The sequence below is a fragment of the Ammospiza nelsoni genome, chromosome 8, assembly GCF_027579445.1.
Source record: "Ammospiza nelsoni isolate bAmmNel1 chromosome 8, bAmmNel1.pri, whole genome shotgun sequence".
Classification (NCBI taxonomy): domain Eukaryota; kingdom Metazoa; phylum Chordata; class Aves; order Passeriformes; family Passerellidae; genus Ammospiza; species Ammospiza nelsoni.
The window spans coordinates 33,370,428-33,387,366 of NC_080640.1; the positions used below are offsets into that span (position 1 = coordinate 33,370,428).

General features: G+C 52.4%; 2 protein-coding genes and 1 pseudogene across 2 annotated transcripts; 2 read left to right on the forward strand and 1 right to left on the reverse strand.

Moving 5' to 3' along the window:
- LOC132076541 (protein ecdysoneless homolog) overlaps positions 1-14,237 on the forward strand; it is a 153,621-nt pseudogene extending 139,384 nt beyond the window's left edge.
- Positions 440-2,910, reverse strand: LOC132076542 (C-type lectin domain family 2 member B-like). The gene is made up of 6 exons (XM_059477676.1): positions 2,896-2,910; positions 2,372-2,483; positions 1,895-1,993; positions 1,610-1,791; positions 1,309-1,409; positions 440-554 (listed from the first exon to the last, which is right to left on the reverse strand). The coding sequence occupies exons 1-6, from the start codon at positions 2,908-2,910 to the stop codon at positions 440-442; spliced, it is 624 nt and encodes a 207-aa protein (XP_059333659.1).
- LOC132076543 (protein ecdysoneless homolog) lies at positions 4,635-13,921 on the forward strand. Its single transcript, XM_059477677.1, has 13 exons — positions 4,635-4,910; positions 5,353-5,560; positions 6,001-6,059; positions 7,457-7,635; positions 8,326-8,521; positions 9,271-9,398; positions 9,545-9,671; positions 10,395-10,480; positions 11,235-11,341; positions 11,759-11,936; positions 12,382-12,449; positions 12,527-12,747; positions 13,283-13,921. The coding sequence occupies exons 1-13, from the start codon at positions 4,635-4,637 to the stop codon at positions 13,493-13,495; spliced, it is 2,046 nt and encodes a 681-aa protein (XP_059333660.1). The 3' UTR covers positions 13,496-13,921.
- Positions 14,238-16,939: the final 2,702 nt, after the last annotated feature.

The following is a 16,939-nucleotide window of genomic DNA, read 5'->3' on the forward strand; positions in this document are numbered from 1 at the left end:
AAAAAAAAAAAGACTCCAGTGACCCTCGTTATCAGGAAGTGAAAATACAAGAAGATAAAACCATAAGAAAACATAAAATATATTAGTTTAAGGCACAAGATGGCCTGAAGAGAAGTCAAAAGTTAAAAACAAACAAAACAACATGTAAATTGAAAGTAAAGTTTGTGCACACAGCTCACATATGTAACAGTACATATGTTTCTCATGTGTATTGAGGGCAATGCACTCCCTGCAGGCAGCATTGGTGCCAGGATGGATTGCAGAGACTTTTCCTTTGCAGCCCCAGCCCAGCGCTGGCACTGGGGATGAAGAGGCACTGAGGTGACCCTGAGAGGAAGTGCAAGGCACAGGGCGCAGCTGAGGAAGGACAGCGCTGTGCTGGGCTCAGAGGTGAAGCTGGCACTGCCCAGCGTGGAGAAGGTCCTTTGTGCAGCCCCTGTTACAGGGGAGCTTGGGCCTTGCTGCAGAGATATGGCCGCGAATTTGAGCAGTTGTCACTCTTCAATCTCTCATCAGCCAGGTACACACACTGGGAATTGCCAAAGACAGGAACCCTGCAGGGAGGAGCAGAGCCAGAGCTGGTTTCTCCGTGCCTTAGGTTGGAAACCACGATTTTTTCTTACCATCTGTTAGAGGAAGAGCAGTTATTTTGTGTTAACTGGGCAGTTTTCTTCATCTCCTCTACAATCAATCCTCCCTCCAGCAGATATATTCTGTAAATGGCCAAGTGAATGTCACTGCATGGCTGATAAAATTCTATCATCCCATTGTGAGATGCTCTGCCCAGGGAGTGGAGCCAAGCATTCCAACCTGGATATAGCATGATGTTTGGAACACCATAGCAGCCTGTGCCCACTGGATTCCCAGAGGAAGACCAGGCCCATCTACACCACAGCTGGACCTTCTGAGGAAAACTCCAACCTTCTACAGGATCACTGATCCAACACAACCACACCTGTCACTGCAGGAGAGCTGCAGCCACCACTGAATGGGACTGCTACCACCACCCTGACCCAAAGAATGTCAGGACATGTTCTGACACAGTCAGTAGGGGGTTTTTTTGTTTCTATGATTACATTTGTGTATTTAGTTCTCCTAGTCAAGAAGTGTTATTCCTACTCTCACATCTTTGCCTGAGAGCCTTTTAAGTTCAAAATTATAATAATTCAGAGGGAGGGGGTTTAGGTTTTCCATTTCAGGAAAGGCTCCCGCCTTTCTTAACAGACACCTATCTTGCCAAACCAAGACACCAGGGGAAGCCCTTGTGCCCCTGTGCCCCCAGGCCCTGCCCGGCTCCCCGGCACTCACCGCGAGCTGTAGCTGCTGCCGTCCCCCCAGTGCAGGCGCTCGCCCCGTCTGCGCATCCCGAGCCAGAAATCGCCGTTCCCGCGGAGGCGGAAGAGCAAATCCTGCCCAGGAGAGAGGAGTGGGAGCTGCCCCGGCCCCTCGGGGGGACACGTGCCCGGGGCTGCCCCCGCACGCCGGGGCTCCTTCCCTGCAAGGCCCCGGCCCAGGGCTGCAGCCCCGGCCCTGCGAGCACCGAGCCCGGCCCAGGAGCGCCCCCAGGCTGCCCTCAGCCACCCCACAGCGCCCGCAGCCCCTCACTCACCATGGCCTCCTCATCCTGGGCAATGGCCAGGGAGGCATTGAGCTCGGAGCACCGTTCCTGACCCTGATCCCATGTGCTATAATCCTTTGACAAGTAGTAGCAGACCGCCTTGTGCCCAACCCAGTCAAAGGGACAGCCCAGAACACACTGTGGAGTCGCAGGTGTGACTGGAAGCTGTGGTGCTGCAAGGGGGAAGAGGAGAAGGTCTGAGGATTCCCCTGTGCAGGGAGCAGGGAGCCCGCTCTGCCCCGAGGGGCTGGGCCCAGGCTGCTGCCCCTCCCTTACCTGGCTGCACAGCCAAGGCCGCCCCCAAAGCCAGCACCAGCACCAGGAGCAGCAGAATCAGCACCGCCGTGCCCACGGGATGGCACCTGAACCGTTCACCTGGAGCAGGAAAGAGCTGCTGGCTGCCAGAAGCAGAGCCGGCCCTGCAATCTGCTCAGCCCATGGCCAGGGAGCAGAGCAGGGAGCCCTGAGGCAGTGTGGGCCTCCCTCAGCTGGCAGCCAGAGAGCCAAGAGCCTGGCCACAGGCAGGGACACAGCTGTGGGCACAGGCAGGGACACAGCTGTGGGCACAGGCTGCAGCAGGAGAACTGCACAGCCTGAGGGTAGCTGGGGCTCTTGCTTCCAGCCACGGATGGGGCCCAGCAGAGCACGAGGCCTCTTCCAGACATCGGGAAACAGCCACACACCTGCCAGCCCTGGCCTTGGGAGGGGACACGGGCCCCTGCCTAAAGCCCACAGGGGTGGTCCTGCACTCACCCAGGAATCTTCTGAGTCTATTCCCTGTTGCTGATCTGTTCTTCAGGGGCTCCTTCACAGCTCCAGAAATGGAGCAAAGTTCACTCTCCTCCTGCTCACAGCCAGTATCTCTCTGCGTGGAATAAACGGCTCTCGAGACATCAGGAGTGCTGCTGGCAAAGCCTTTGGGAGTTCGGCCTCGGGAACAGCTTTGCAGCCGCGCTGATGGCACCCTGAAAGGGACACGGTGAGAGGTCGCTGCTGGTGCCGGCCGTGCGGGGGCTCAGGAGGGCGGTGGCAGCTGTGGCTGCGCTGTCGCCGCTGCCCAGAGGTGCGGCAGCAGGTGCGGAGACAAGCGCAGCCTCCGGGAGCTCTGCGGTGGCCGCAGCCGCGGCCCCTGTGGCTCTGCAGCCGCTGCAGCCCAGCTCCGTGCCGGGCCGGGCGCTGAGAGCGCCTGCGAGCTGCCGGCTGCTGCTGGCCCGGGGCAGCTGCGGCTCGGAGTCCGCCTGCCGAGGGGCGAGAAGCAGCAGCCCCGGGCTGCTCACCATTGTGCCCCGCATGATTCCCTGCCCCGGCGCCTCGGAGCCCGGGCACACCGAGCGCCGGCACGGCCGCCGCGTCTCCCTGCCTGGGCACACGGAGCGGCTCCCGGCACAGAGCGGAGCGCCGAGGAGCCTCGGCCCCGGAGCAGGCTGCATGCACCGCTTTGTGCCCGCACTCGGCGCCTGCAGCGCTTTGGGCTCTGAGGCACTGGGTTCAAGTTCATGCCGTGCCAGCCCCGAGCCGGGCACGGACACCTCCCGCCCGAGCAGCGGCCCCGAGCCCGGTGCCCACGGCCGGGAACGGTGCCGGGCACGGAGCAGCCGCCTCCGTCCTAGCGAGAGCAGCCGCGATGAGCCATCGCTGCCGCGGCACCGGCTCCATCCCGGCCATCCGGGCAAGGAGGAGAGCGCGGGCAGCCGCTCCCTCGGCTGCGATCCCAGCGCAGGGGGCACACGGGGGAAGCCGGCACCAGGAACTCGCCAGAACCCCCCGGCCCTCAGCGCGGCCCCCTCCGCCCGCAGCGAGCCCCGAGCTGGGGCAGCACCGACCGCGGTCCCACCTGGGCTGCAGCCGCCGCCTCGCCGGGGTCCCGGTAGCACCGCCGCTGCAGAATGAGATGAACCCGGCGCCCGCCGCCCCTCCCATCCCGGCCAGGTTCCTGGAGCACTGGGGCTGGTGCCACCGGAATGAAACTCCACGAGAGCACTCGGGCTGGTGCCGGAGTTGGGATCGGACGTCGCTGTGGGAGCGGCTTTTGGGCGGTTTGACCAATCAGCGTGCGGGGCAGCAGCGCGGGGCGGGGAGCAGCGTGGGCGGTGTCGTCCTGGGCCGGGCCGGGCCGGGCCGGGCGCGTTATGGAAATTACCGGAGCGTTTTTGCTTTCTTGTACGAAAGTCACTCTCTGTGCCACATTGGGAGCCAGATCCAGGGGCATCTTCAGAAACAGAAGCGATGCGAGGAGAGGAGTCAGGTCACTCCTGTCCGGCAAAAACCTTGCTAAGAAAAGGGCCCCAGGCCGTTGCCCTGGTGAAGAACCGGAGCCCCGGGGAAGCCGCTTCTGTGGGTCTGTACAGGGAATTGCGGCAGGGATTCTTCGGCCGGGCTGGGCCCGGCCAGGTGCTCGGTGCCAGCAAAAGCGCTCTGTGCATCTCCTTCTGCCCCCGGCAGAAAACCCAACACAGCAGGAAAAGCCTTCATTTGCACAGTAGATTTTTAACCATCATATTCACATCTCCAGGACTTGTAGAAACCATTCTAATTTCAAGAAAGGAAAAGTGTCTTGGATATTTTTCATTTCAGCAGGAGCCTAAGGAAGCCCTCAGCAGCAGGAGATTGGGATAACTGCAACGCTGCTTTCTGGAGCAGAGGGAGCCGGATGCTCCTCATAGCCAGACCTTCACCCACAGCAGCCAGAAGGTAGAAAAACAAGGACCCAGCAAAGCCTTAAGTGGTGAACGGGTTATCAAGGATTTTGGAAGGAAAGAACAAGGTCTGGGAAACAGAACCTGGAAGGTGACAGAGGAAGGAAAACGGGAGGCAGCTGCGGCCTCTTCAGGTTCGAAAAGAGAAGAGAAAAGAAGGGAGGAGGAAAGGAAAGCCTGGCACTACATTCTAATGCAGCCGGCCCAACCGCTTTGGTCTCTGCCAGTGAACACGCAGCGGCTCCGGGCACAGAGCGCAGCGCTGCCGCCGCCATCGCGCCGCTCCTCCCCGGGGGCGGAGCGCTTTGGGCCCCGGCGCGATGGAGGCGCTGCGGCGGCCGGCGCTGCCCGAGGTCGCGGTGCGCTCCCGCCTGTTCGCGGCGGCGGCGGCGGCGGGCCCGGGCGGCGAGGCGCTGCTGCGGCGCTGCGCTGAGCTGGCCCTGGTGCGCTTGGCCCCGCTCCTGGCCGCCTGCGTGTGGCAGCGGCAGCCGTTCCGCCTGCGGTACGTGCCGGGCCGCGGTGAGGCGGGAGCGAGCCGGGAGGCACGGCGGGAGGAGCGCCCGGAGGCGCCGGACACGGCCGGGGACCGGGAGAGCGTGAGGGGGATCCGGTGGCAGGGAACCCGGGAGCCTGTGAGGGGAATCCGGCGGCCGGGAACCGACGGCGTTTGAGGGGAAAGCGGGGGTGGGGGGTGGTGTGAGGAGAACCCGGCGGCCGGAATCAAGGAGCGTGTGAGGGGGAACCGGGAGCTTGTGAGGGGCAACCGGGAGAGTGTGAAGGACAGCTGGCGGCCGGAGACCGGGATCTTTTGAGGGTAATCCGGCGGCCGGGAAGCAGAAGCGTGTGAGGGGGGTCTGGGCCGTGTGAGGAGGACCCGGTGGCCGGGAATCAAGGGCGTGTGAAGGGAAACCGGGGGGGTGTGAGGGGAACCTGGCGGCCTGGAACCAGAAGCGTGTGAGGGGGAACGGGGATCGTTTGAGGGGACCCGGCGGCCGGGAACCGGGAGCCTGAGAGGGGGACCTGGCCGGTTCGAACCAGGAACGAGTGAGGGAGAACCGAGGCCATGTGAGGGGCACACAGCGGCCGAGAATCGGGATCTTTGTAGGAGAGACCGGCGGCCGGGAACTGACGGCGTGTGAGGGGGACCCGGGGCGGGAGTGTGAGAGGAACCCGGCGGCCAGAAACCAGGAGTGTGTGAGGGGGAACCGGGATCGTTTGAGGGGAATCCGGCGGCCGGGAACCGACAGTGTGTGATGGGGAACTGGGGTGTGAGGAGAACCCGGCGGCCTGAAACCAGGAGCGTCTAAGGGGGAATTGTGGCGTGTGAGGAAGATCCGGCGGCCGGGAACCGAGGGCGTGTCAGGGGGGGCCCGGCGGGCTGGAACCGGGAGCGTGTGAGGGGGACCCGGCGGCTTCCCCGACTCTCGGTGTCACAGCACGGGTTAACCCAGTGAGGCATCTGGTGCCACCTCCCTGCTGCAGCCGGGCCGTCCCCGAGCACAGGACACAAGATTCTGTCAGCAGGGTCTGGGATATCCGCAGTGAGGGAGACTCCGTAGCCCGTGTGGACAATCTGTTCCCGGGCACGGCGTTGCTGAGGCGCCTCTCCTCTCTGTGCCCCGTGCAGGCGAGATCCCGGCGCACTTGGGCGGCACCGCGGTGTTCGGGGATAACGTGGAGGATGAGTGGTTCATTGTGTAGCTGCTGCGGGAGATGAGCAGGGAGTTGCCGGGGCTGGCAGCCAGGTAAGGCGGGTGCTGCTGAGCTGCTTTAGTGGGAGGGCTGCCAAGGGGCAGTGCCTGTGCTCTGAAGGTCCTGTCTTACCACGGCCCATCCTTGGAGGTGTTTCCCCATCCCAGACACGTTGGAAGTGTCCAAGGGCAGGTTGGATGGGGCTTGGAGCAGCCTGGGCTAGTGGAAGGTGTGCCTGGCTGTGGCAAGGGTGTTGGAACCAGGTGTTGATCTTTAAGATCCCTTCTAACCTAAGCCTTTTTATGGGTTTGTGAATATTAAAAAAACCCCAGCAGACATGGATTCAGAAGTGTGCTGTTGTGCTCTGCAAGGCTTTTCCTGCTGAATTTCCAATTTCTCCTTGGCCAGTATTGATGACAACGATGGAGAGTTTCTCTTGGTAGAAGCAGCTGATTTTCTCCCAAAGTGGCTGAATCCTGAGAACATAAAAACAGGGTGAGTAAAACTTGTGTACAGTTGGGAAGGGGGAGCCAGTGGCCTTTTCTGTAGCAGCTGGAGTTTTCTCTTGCACCTCTAGCCAAGTTGTCTGACTGCCTCTGAAAATCCAGAGTGCTGTCTGTCCCTGACTGTTGTTCCCTTCAGGAGCACTCCTGTATCCACCTGAACTTTCAAGTTCTGCTAGAACCAATTTTTTACAATATTGTGGAGTGTTTAGGCCAGAGGATTTGCTGCCCTCAGGGTAGGGAATGCTCAGGGCTGGAGTGTTGCTGTCTCTGTAAGGACACAGGCTTTGTCTAGTCCAGGTGAAATAATGAGCAGACACCTTCACCTGGGTATGGATGGTTGCTAATGGCAGTGGATTGGAATGGAGATCATTAATTTGGTCATTAGCAAAAAGTTGTTCAATTATTTTTCCCCTACTCCAAGATTCTTACAAGGGCTGGAACACAACACCAAAATGAATTTCAAGTGTGTCCCTGGAGTGTCAGGCTCATACTTTGCTTTGTTTGAGGGAACAGACAGAGTGAGGGAGTTGAGAACGTTGCATTCAGGGCTTTTCTTAGGATCAGGAACCAGCAGAGGTCACATGTGACACCTGAAATGCTGCTTTTTAATGCCTGGGATGTTCTGAAGCAGTTAGGCTGTGCTGGTTCTCCTGAAGCACTTCTCCATTTGAAGAGACATGTGTAACAATTATTCTTGTTAGGGAAACAAGGTATATTTGATGAAATTTGTTGTAGTTCAAACAGGGATTTTTCCTGGTTGGATCGTGGTCTCTGGCATCTCAAATAACCTTTTTAGAAAAGCTCTGCTGCTTCCTGCCTTGGTTCTCTATTTGTCCTTTCTATTGTCAGTGTCCAAGCAGATGCATTTGTGCGTGCAGTGAACTGTTCCATGGCTGTGTGTGAGTGCTCCTGCCCTGTGTGACGGGAGCATTCCTGCCTGCCAGGTGTTCTTTTACAAAGGAGAGCTGCACATCATTGCGCCGGGGGAGCCCTGGGAGCAGGGCTGGGCCCTCTCTGCTCCCCGTGCCACGGTGCCGCAGGCGCTGGCTCTGTTATCCACCCGCGCCGAGGAGTTCCTGGCTGCAGAGCCCATCAGAGCTGCGCTCAATAAACGCCTCCATGGGTACGTGGGGCTGCACTTGGCTCCTGCAGCTGTGGGGTTTGGGTCTGTGCTCCCTGGGCTTTAAATGTTTCCCCAGCAGATGGGATCAAGTTGGTTCCTTTTTTCCTTTTCAGAAACCAGCAGCTGGAGGTTTTTCTGTGGCACTCTTATAAAGAGGGGAATCAGTGTCCTGTAGTCTGTGGTGTGGGGATGTGAAACTGGTTCACTGCTGTAATTCCAGCCCTGACAATGACAAGAGTTACTCTTCCTTCACATCTTCCTTAGACTGAAACCTCTGAAAGTTCCATGATCTTTTAGGAGCCCTGTGCCTGAGGAACAAGAGGATTTGATCCAAAATATAGCACCAGCAGAATTGTCAGGGCTTCAGCTTGTCACAGCTGTGCTCCACCCTGTGCTTTATTTTTTGCAAGGATTTGACAGCAGATATGGCAAAGAATACTGGATAGCTGGATATGTTGGTTAAGTCCACAGGGACTCATCTTACCCATGTGGGGGATTCAATTTTATGAGCCATGTACACTTCTATAAATATGTATGATAGAAACAGCCATTCTAGGCATTAGACTGGCCAGGTTTTAACTGCAGAGTAATCTGAGCCATGATCCCAGTAAATACTAAAGGGAAGGGGCCTCCTGCTGAAGAAGGAGTGGTTAACGGGCAGTGCCCTCCCCACGCTCTGTTGCCGCTCAGGTATCCCGGGAAGATCCAGGCCTCGCTGCACCGAGCCCGCTGCTTCCTCCCGGCCGGGATCGCGGCCGTGCTGAGGCTGCGCCCGTCCCTGGTGGCTGCGGCCGTCCAGGCCTTCTACCTGCGGGAGCCGGGCGATCTGGGGGCCTGCCGGCGCCCGTTCAGAGCCTTCCCTGCCGAGCAGCGAGTGATGGCCCTGGTAAGTGCTCTCAGAGCCGCTGACGGCCCTGCCGTGTGCTCCTGTAGGCGTGAATTTCCAGGTCCTTGCATTGAGAGCTGCTCTGGATCGGTGTGGCTGGACTTTCAGGGGGCTGATCCTGAGAGAATTGTTTCTGAATCCAGAGGTTGTGATAGCAGTTCCTCTGCTGAAGTGCCTGCTCAGTAAATTGATCTCCTTGTGTGATCAGAGCAGTTTGCCAGCCTGCCGGCCAACGGGAGCAGTTGCTCCCAACCAGTGGTTCACTGCCAGGCTTTTCACCTTCTCAGCTGTGCTCTCACAGCTCTGGGAAAGCTTCTATGAAGTGTTGTATGAGCACTGTTGTATCTGATGCATTTTGTTACAGAGTTGTACCAATAGACTCCTGAAAAGAAGCTTTAGAGTCAAATATTGGACTTCAAAACTCTTGCTGAAATCTTTTAATCGAATGTCATTTTAATTGAAAATACACCTTGTTAATGCGAATGCAAAACACTGAGGGTTTTTCCAAATGTATTTATACTGCAAAAGTTCATATTTACTTGGGTATTTCAATTTGGGACAAACTTTATACGGCCTGAAAAGCAATTTATCAGAAAAATCTTTCTAAGATATATTTTGAATGCAGTCTCAGGCACTGCCTGTAATATGGGTGCCTTCAAAGGCACTCTGGTGACCTGGAGGGAGTTTGCTGGCTGTCCCCAGCCCAGTCCCGCTGCAGGGAGTGTTTGTTTCTGCTCTGGCTGTTGCAGGTGACTTTCACTCGGTGTTTGTATGCACAGCTGGTGCAGCAGCAGTTTGTTCCAGACAGACGCAGTGGATACACCCTGCCCGCCCCAGCTCATCCTCAGTACAGAGCCTGCGAGCTGGGCATGAAGCTGGGAATGATTCCTGGGGCATTTTGGCCTTGGCTCATGCATGTGCAGGGAATGGGTCCTTGTCTGGAGGTTGCCTGCTTGTCCAGAGAAATGTGAGCAAAGTCTGTCACACCTTGAGAACCTCTTGTTGTTGCATCTTTTGTCTGCAGGCTCATGGCTTTGAAATTTTGTGCTCCAAGAGCAGTAAAGTGGCTCCTGATGCCAAGAGAAACGTGTTAAGGGGTCCTCTGTGGGAGAGATTCCTCAGGAGCTTGAAGGAGAAGGATTATTTCAAGGTCTGTGAGTACTTCAGCGTCTGGCTTTTAAACATTGCAGGAAAAATACATTTTAACCCTTGAACTTGTGTGAGGAATTGTAGTGGGGCCAGAGCTTGAATCCTTATCTCTGTGTGAAATGAAGTAATGTGCAGTTTGTTCCCCTTTGAAAGGAATTTATTTTGGAAATTAAAAAGGAAAAAGCAAGATGTGGGGATTGATTCATTCATCTAAAGCAAGGGGAGAAATACACTTGAGTGAAGAAAACCCCCATGTGTGATTGTGTGAGGTGTAACTGATTTCACTGGTTTACATTTCATTTCCACCCCTCTAAAATTCAATATTCTTCAAGATCCATACATAACACCATAGACCTATCTGGGCCCATGCAAGTGTAATTTTGATGTGTGTGTGGTTTTTGTGGGTTCTGGGGGTTCTGGTGTGGTTCTGTGGGGTTTTATTTTAAAAGATGCCTTTGAGTACTTCTTTGAAGTTAATAAATTGGACATAAATTGACTACCTACTTGAAGGTTATAATATTGGACAACTTTATTGAGATTCTTAGGTTAATATCCTTTAATATGCTTCAAACACAGGAGTGCCCCTTTGCTGTATTGAGTTCAAAGTGTAGATGGCCAAGAGGTTTTAGTTGTTTTGTTTCTCTCAGCATTTCTGTGTGACCAACAGTCACCCTTAGGAAGCCTGGAATTGTTTGGGTTCATGGCTGTGACTTGCATTCAATAGGGAGAAATGGAAGGATCAGCCAAGTACCTGGAGCTGTTGCACATGGCAGAAGATCACTTCCAGCAATCTGTTGCAGTGCCAGAAAGGTGAGAGCTGCTTGAAATTCATGAGTGTCATATACCCTACAAATCCTGTAAGTGACCTTTGAAATCCTTGTCACAAACACCTGAACCCTTTTCTCCGCTGCACCTTGAACATGGGAGCTGTGGCCAGGACATACAAGTACTAATTCCTCTGGAATGCTCCACTGGGAGAAGTTCTGGCTTGAGTAACTCTTTTATCTTGGTTTTGTGAAATGCTGAGCTCTTCCAAGTGGATTCCAAGTGGTGACTGCAAAGCAATTTTTGCTTGGTTGACTGTAGAAAGTGTAGAAAAGTTTCATTGAAAAGCAGTGCCAGTGAATAATGAATACAGGGTAATCTGTCTCCTTTGCTCAAGGAGCTGGCTGTGGATTTCTCTGGAAGATCAAATCCAAAAGCTAAATCACTACAGAAATATCTGAGGCTTTGCCAGCCCATAATATCTTGATGTTATTTTTTGAGTTTCCAGTCTGTGGTGTTTGGGATCTGGTAATCTTAATATTTACCAAGGCAAATGAAATGTAAAGAAAAAGAGCCATGACCAATGGGTTTGGAGCCATCAGCTGGGAATTGCAGGGACTGTCTGTGTCCTGTTTTGGCCAATGCTCTGGGTAGTGCTCTGGTACTTCCCCCAGATTCATTTCCCTTTTTGATGTGTTTGCACAGAAGGAAAAATTAAGAATTCAAGTGAAAACCTGAATGCAGAGCATGTGATCCCATTGAATCCATTTCAGTAAATTGAGTTTGGTTTTTCTTCCAGCTGTGATGAAGTGAGCCCAGGTGATGAAATCCTGGCACTACTACAGACAACCCCCATTGATCTGAAGGAATTGGAGAGAGAAGCAGCTTGTCTTCCTGCAGAGGATGGTGAGCTGGATGGGGAATTATTCCTATTACAGATGGTTATTTGTGGGGGGAGAGGGGCAATGCTGACAGCTGTGAAGGGAGAGCAAATCCAGCCTTCCTCAAGACTAAACACTGGATTGGCTCTCCCAGTTTAGAGTGAGCCTTTCTTCCTCCACTGAGTGGCCAAAGGCTTCTCAGTGACTGAATGGTCTCTCTGAGTTTGAGCTCTGCAAAGCAGAGTTTGTAAGTAGTGACAAGAAATCTGCACTCAGTTCTTCTCAGCCTCTCTGTGCCTTTGCTGTGTGTGAGCCAGGACCAGCACAAGAGCTGAACTGCAGAACTGAGCTGCAGGATGGTTGCAGCCCTGTCAGTCAGCTGGTTTGGGCCTGTGGGCCAGCAGGCTTGTACAGAGTAACAGATCTGTGCTGTGTCTTTCAGATGACAGCTGGCTGGATATGACACCAGGTGCTCTGGATCAGATGCTGAAGGAGACAAGAAATGAGTCCCTTCCTTCCCCAAATGAGGAGGAGCAAAACTATGACTTGGAAACAGTTGCTGAGAGCATGAAGGCTTTTGTGTCCAAAGTGTCCACGCAGGAAGGAGCAGAAATGCCATGGTAGTAGCACCTGGAGTTTGGCTCTGGTGTGGAATGTTGCACTGTGCTGCAGCCCTGTGCTTGGTTCTGTGATGCAGAGAATCAGAGTTTGAAGGTGCTGTGCTGAGCAGGGCCTGAAGCAAAGGCAGAGCAGTGACCCTGTACTTGCTTTAAATCAGCTTGGTGCCACTCTGGCACTGGTGCAGGTTCAAGTGCTGCAAGCTGAGCTGCTCTCTGTCCCTCAGTTGGGTTTTGTGGTCTTCACAATTTTTCTCTTTTTCTGCCAAGAATTCTTCCACTCACTGTTTGATGTCTAATGCACACAGGCTTCAAACTTCTGCGGATTTTTAAATTCAAATGTCCCAACTTCAATCCTGTCTTGAGAGACATCATTATGGCTTGTGCCTGTGTCAGGCTTAGGCAAGCATAGAAGCTTTATTTCTTTAAAAATATTTTTATATTTCAGGTCATGTGATGAATCCCAAGTTACCTTTGATGTGGATTCTTTTACCAAAGCCCTGGACAGAATTTTAGGTGAGATTGCTTCTTTCTTTGAAACAAAAGCCAGCACTGATTTCTTTGCTGTTGTACTGACACCAAATCATGTGCAGGGGCAGACTCGGAGGAGCTGGATTCTGATGATGTGGATGAAGAGGAGGAGTTTGGTTTCTCAGATGAGGATGATGAAGAGCTGGATGCTGGGAATGGAAGGCAGGAGCAGAAGGTGTCTCCTGAGGAGCTCGTGGGCAGTCTCAAGGCGTACATGGAGGAGATGGACCGTGAGCTGGCACAGAGCAACGTTGGGAAAAGTTTCAGCAGCCACAAGAGAGGGGTGAGTGTGCCTTGAGCTCTGATTGGCAGCAGTAATTTCCAAGCAGGAAATGTGCTGCAAGTGGCCATTCTGAGTAATGGGATTGGAACCTTCCCACGTGCAAGCAAAGTGTGCTGGACCTGCACCATCATACATTTTTTATAAACTGAAACTTACCTAAGCTTGGAATTTGCCCATCTTTTCCAAGGCTTAGTTTTAGTTTGCCCATCTTTTCTCTGTTTTTGGTAGTAGGGCAAGCAGCTGCAGCTTCACTTGTGAGTTCCTGTAGTAGTTTTCTCCCATAGGAAGCTGAGCCAGGACTCAGCAACACTTTGTGTCCTTCTCTTGCAACTTAATGTGGGTAATGGACAGTGGTGATTTCCAGCTGACATGAGCATTTGGTGTCTGAATTCCTGTCTGTCAGGACTCAGGAGTGTACTGGACTTTGTTGGCTGCACAATTGCTGTTTCTTTTCTCCTGTGGTTTGCCTTTTTTTTTTTTCCCCTTAAATCTGCTCATGCAATTTGATAAAGCTTTCTCTTTGTACTCCCTGCAGGCAAGTTCTGTTGGAGCAGCCCCATGTGAGAGTGCTGGCCCTGACTGTGGAGCTGAGGCTGCTGAGCTGGCAGCCCTGGATGTGGACATGAACCTGGTGGCAAACCTGCTCGAGTCCTACAGTGCCCAGGCTGGCCTGGCAGGACCCACCTCGAGCATTTTACAGAGCCTGGGGGTGAATTTACCTGAGAGCTCAGAGCTCACTGGCAGCTGAGCAAGGCAGGGAGAGCCTTGGCACCAGACATGGCTGCTGGGGAGATGGAGCACAGACACACGAGCAGGATGGGGGAGAAGAGGCCAAAGGTTTGAATTTGGAGCAGCCTGTTCATTATGTGTCACTTCAGCAGAGTGAATTCACCTGCAAAAGCTTCTGTTTGCACACTGTCTTGGGTGGAAATGAGATTTTCCCTGTGCTGACACAATTTTAGAAAACTGAAAAATTATGTCAAATGAATGACCGAAATCTCTGCCCATTTTCTTTTATTACAACACCTCTCTTCCATTTTTTCATTCAGTGCTCCAATTTGCCATTTCTAAAATGTCCTTTTACCCATTGCTGAGTGGGTTCAATATCTGGGCAGCAGTTCTTGTTCTGAAAATGCTGCTGCCTTCAGGTGTAGGTGGGGAAATACCACACTGCAGGAAGAGTAATTGGATGAAATTTGTAAATATTGGCCAGAAGTATTTTTAAATTTTATTTCAATAAAAACAAAAATACAACTTGATTACTGATTTTTTTTAAGGTATAACTTCCTCAGTGCAGTATCAGTTCTTGGAATGAAATTATTTTTGTAATTGTTCATTTTCTGAATGAATTCCATTACTGCTGAGTGTTGATATACAGCTACTGCTGGCATGATGTGAGCCCAGGCTGAGCAGTTTGGGGTTTTTTCAGTGCAAATGTGGCTGGAAGGCATGCAGCATGATGCTTTCATGTGGGATGAAAAATCTGTTTTATATATGACTACTTTAGTTTCAACAAGACAAATTTGAAATAAAATAGATAGAAAGTCTTGATACCCAGACACCAACAGTGCAGTCCTGCTGAGTCCAAATCAGCTTCTTAATTTCTCTTTATTTCATTTTCATTCAGCTATTAATGAGCTGTCCTGCACTGATGTTGTGTAATTTCCTTTGTCAGCAGTTCAGGGAGAGCACTGGCAGGTTGGACAGGGATTAGAGATGGACAGCAAGAGCTGGGAAGTGTGAAGAAGGTTCTGCTAAATTTCAAGGAATTTGGACTGCTGAGAGGTGAGAGACTGAGACAAATCTGTGGTGGAAAAATGGGGTTAACAGAGGCTTTTTTAATTGAGACAAGGCTAATGAGCAGTTAGTGGTGGAAAACAGAGGTACTTGAACCTTGGGAAGGGTTGGTGTTTGACCAGGAAAGGTGATTTACTCTGAAAATACATAAAATTCTCTACTGATGAGTAGCTAGATCAAGTTTAGATACTTTAAAACATAATTGAGTTGAAGAACATGATCACATTGAGCTGCTGTGTGGCCTGTGCTATAGAAAAGGTCCAAATAGATGGAGGGACTCCCTTAGTGCATGAGGAGAGCTCCTAAGCTGGGTTCAGAACAAAGCTGCTCTTTTGCAAACACTCCAGCTGCTGTTGCTGCTTGGATAATCTGACTTTTCCATCAGTGGGGCTGGGATTTCTCTGGGGCTCTGCTCATCCCAACTCTTTCCATTTGTTCAGCAGCTTCCCAGGGGAGCCCTGCAAGGCTCTGGGAGTGCTCCCAGGAGAGTTTGCCATGGCAGAAGAAGCATTTCCATGCTGCCTCTTCCTCTGCTTTGAGGTAACACACCAGGCATCTCCACTTTTAATTCTGAGAGTGTTTTTAGTGAAGGAAGCCCGATGGAATTAATTAGGGCAGACAAGTGGTGTGTGGTTCCCTTTCAATGGATTTCTGTCCAAGTGTATTCTGGAGTTGTTTAACTGGTTAATTTTCCCTTATAGTCTGTGTTTCACCTGGGGGAATCCCCATTCACCTGCAATGTTGAGGGGATCAATGGAAAGGAACCCTGCCTTGGCCATTATTTCAGGGGTATCAATGGATGGGGAATCCCCATTTTCTTGCTGAAATAGATCAGGGAACACACTTTGTGATGGGATTTTATAGGTTTGAAATGAGAGCAAACCTTCAGTTTTCATCATCTTTAAGTTTAAATTGACAAGGAATCTCTGTTGTGCTTTATTTTTAGGGTTGAAATTGGTAGAAACCCCCACTGATTCCTTTGAGGCATTTATAACGTGGGGCCAAAAAAAGGCTGAAAAAAAAGAGGCAAAAATGGCCAGCAAAAAAAAAAAAAATAAAGGTGCAAAAAATGTGGTAGAAAATGCGTGGAAAAGAAGGTCTCAAAAACAGGTGACAAAAACAGGGCAGAAGAAAAAAATGGAGGGGGAAAAAACGGGCAAAAATTGGGGAAAAAAAGCAGCAAAAAACGGGGGGAATGCAGAAAACAGGAAAAAAGGCAGCAAAAATGGGGGGGGGGGAATGGGCAGCAGGAAAAGAGGGAAAGAGTGCAAAATTAGAGACATCATAATTGTGAAAACGTGGTGTTTAAGAAGCAGGAAAGCTCTAGAAAGGTGATGAGAAAAGGGTGCAAAACATGCGAGGAAAAAGGATGGGAAATATGAGGGGAAAAGAGCAGGACCCCCAGAGACACCCCCAGAGCTCAGGCCCCCCTCCCCAATGCCACAGACACCCCCAGGTACCCCCAAGAGAGCCCCTGCAAACCCCACAGACCCCTGGGCCTGGATTCCTGCAGGAACACTGGGGAACAACTGGGCTCCTTGCAGCGGGATGGAAACAAGGGCCAGGGCTGGCAATGTGTGCCCACTGTGCTGCCAGGCTGGCAATCAGCTGGGTGGGGCCGTGCCATGGCAAAGGCTCCTGAACAACTGCCAGGTTTGTGGGCTGCAGCTGGAGCTGAGAAGCAAAGGGATTAGTCCAGGCAGGAGAACATCCCATCGTGGGGCACTGCTGCAAAGTGGGCATGTTTGGAACAGAGCCTCTCCTTCAGCAGGCCAACGCTGCCAGATGGAAATTGCCAAGGGCACGAGGCTGGCAAGTGAAGAGCAGAGCTGCTGTGAAGGGAAAGCTCAGTTCATTCAGAGAGATCACACAGGTCACTTGAGTGCAGGTAGGAAACAGAAAATGAGAGATTTCCAGGAAAGCCTTTGTAGTTTGGTGGGGCCAAGGAGTCATGATACCCAATGGCTGCAGGGAGGGTGATCCAAATTAGTTCTGAGCAGATTTTATTTTTATTTTAATTGGTGAGGGTCATTAACCTTAGCTGCAGTTTTAAGGCCAAACAGTTTTGGAATCTATTCTAGTTTAATCTAGCTGTCCTCCAGGCTGCATACTCACAGCAGCCATATTGAACTGTCATATGATGTGTGAATTTTCTTTAGTCCCTATTCAAATGTCATCCTTCCTGGGTTTTCAGCTTCTTTTTAACATGCTAGTAAATCTTCTGTGACCCTCTGCAGTATTTCCATGGGTAAACCCACTGAAGAGCACAAGCTAAAGGATGCTACCTCCAGCTGAGCACAGGGAGCAGTGGGAAAGGATGTTCTATCAGCATTTTCTGTCCCTGTGCTGATACTGTTCTCCCTGGGAGGGAGCTGGGAAATCCCTATTTCTGCTC

Coding starts and splice junctions, on each gene's coding strand:
- LOC132076542 (XM_059477676.1), bottom strand. Junction 1,994..2,371: donor TAGACTCAGAAGATTCCTGG/GTGAGTGCAGGA, acceptor TTCCTGCTCCAG/GTGAACGGTTCAGGTGCCAT. Junction 1,410..1,609: donor CCCAGGATGAGGAGGCCATG/GTGAGTGAGGGG, acceptor TCTCCTGGGCAG/GATTTGCTCTTCCGCCTCCG.
- LOC132076543 (XM_059477677.1), top strand. CDS start 4,635: ATGGAGGCGCTGCGGCGGCCGGCGCTGCCCGAGGTCGCGGTGCGCTCC. Junction 7,636..8,325: donor CTCAATAAACGCCTCCATGG/GTACGTGGGGCT, acceptor GTTGCCGCTCAG/GTATCCCGGGAAGATCCAGG. Junction 12,748..13,282: donor TCAGCAGCCACAAGAGAGGG/GTGAGTGTGCCT, acceptor TACTCCCTGCAG/GCAAGTTCTGTTGGAGCAGC.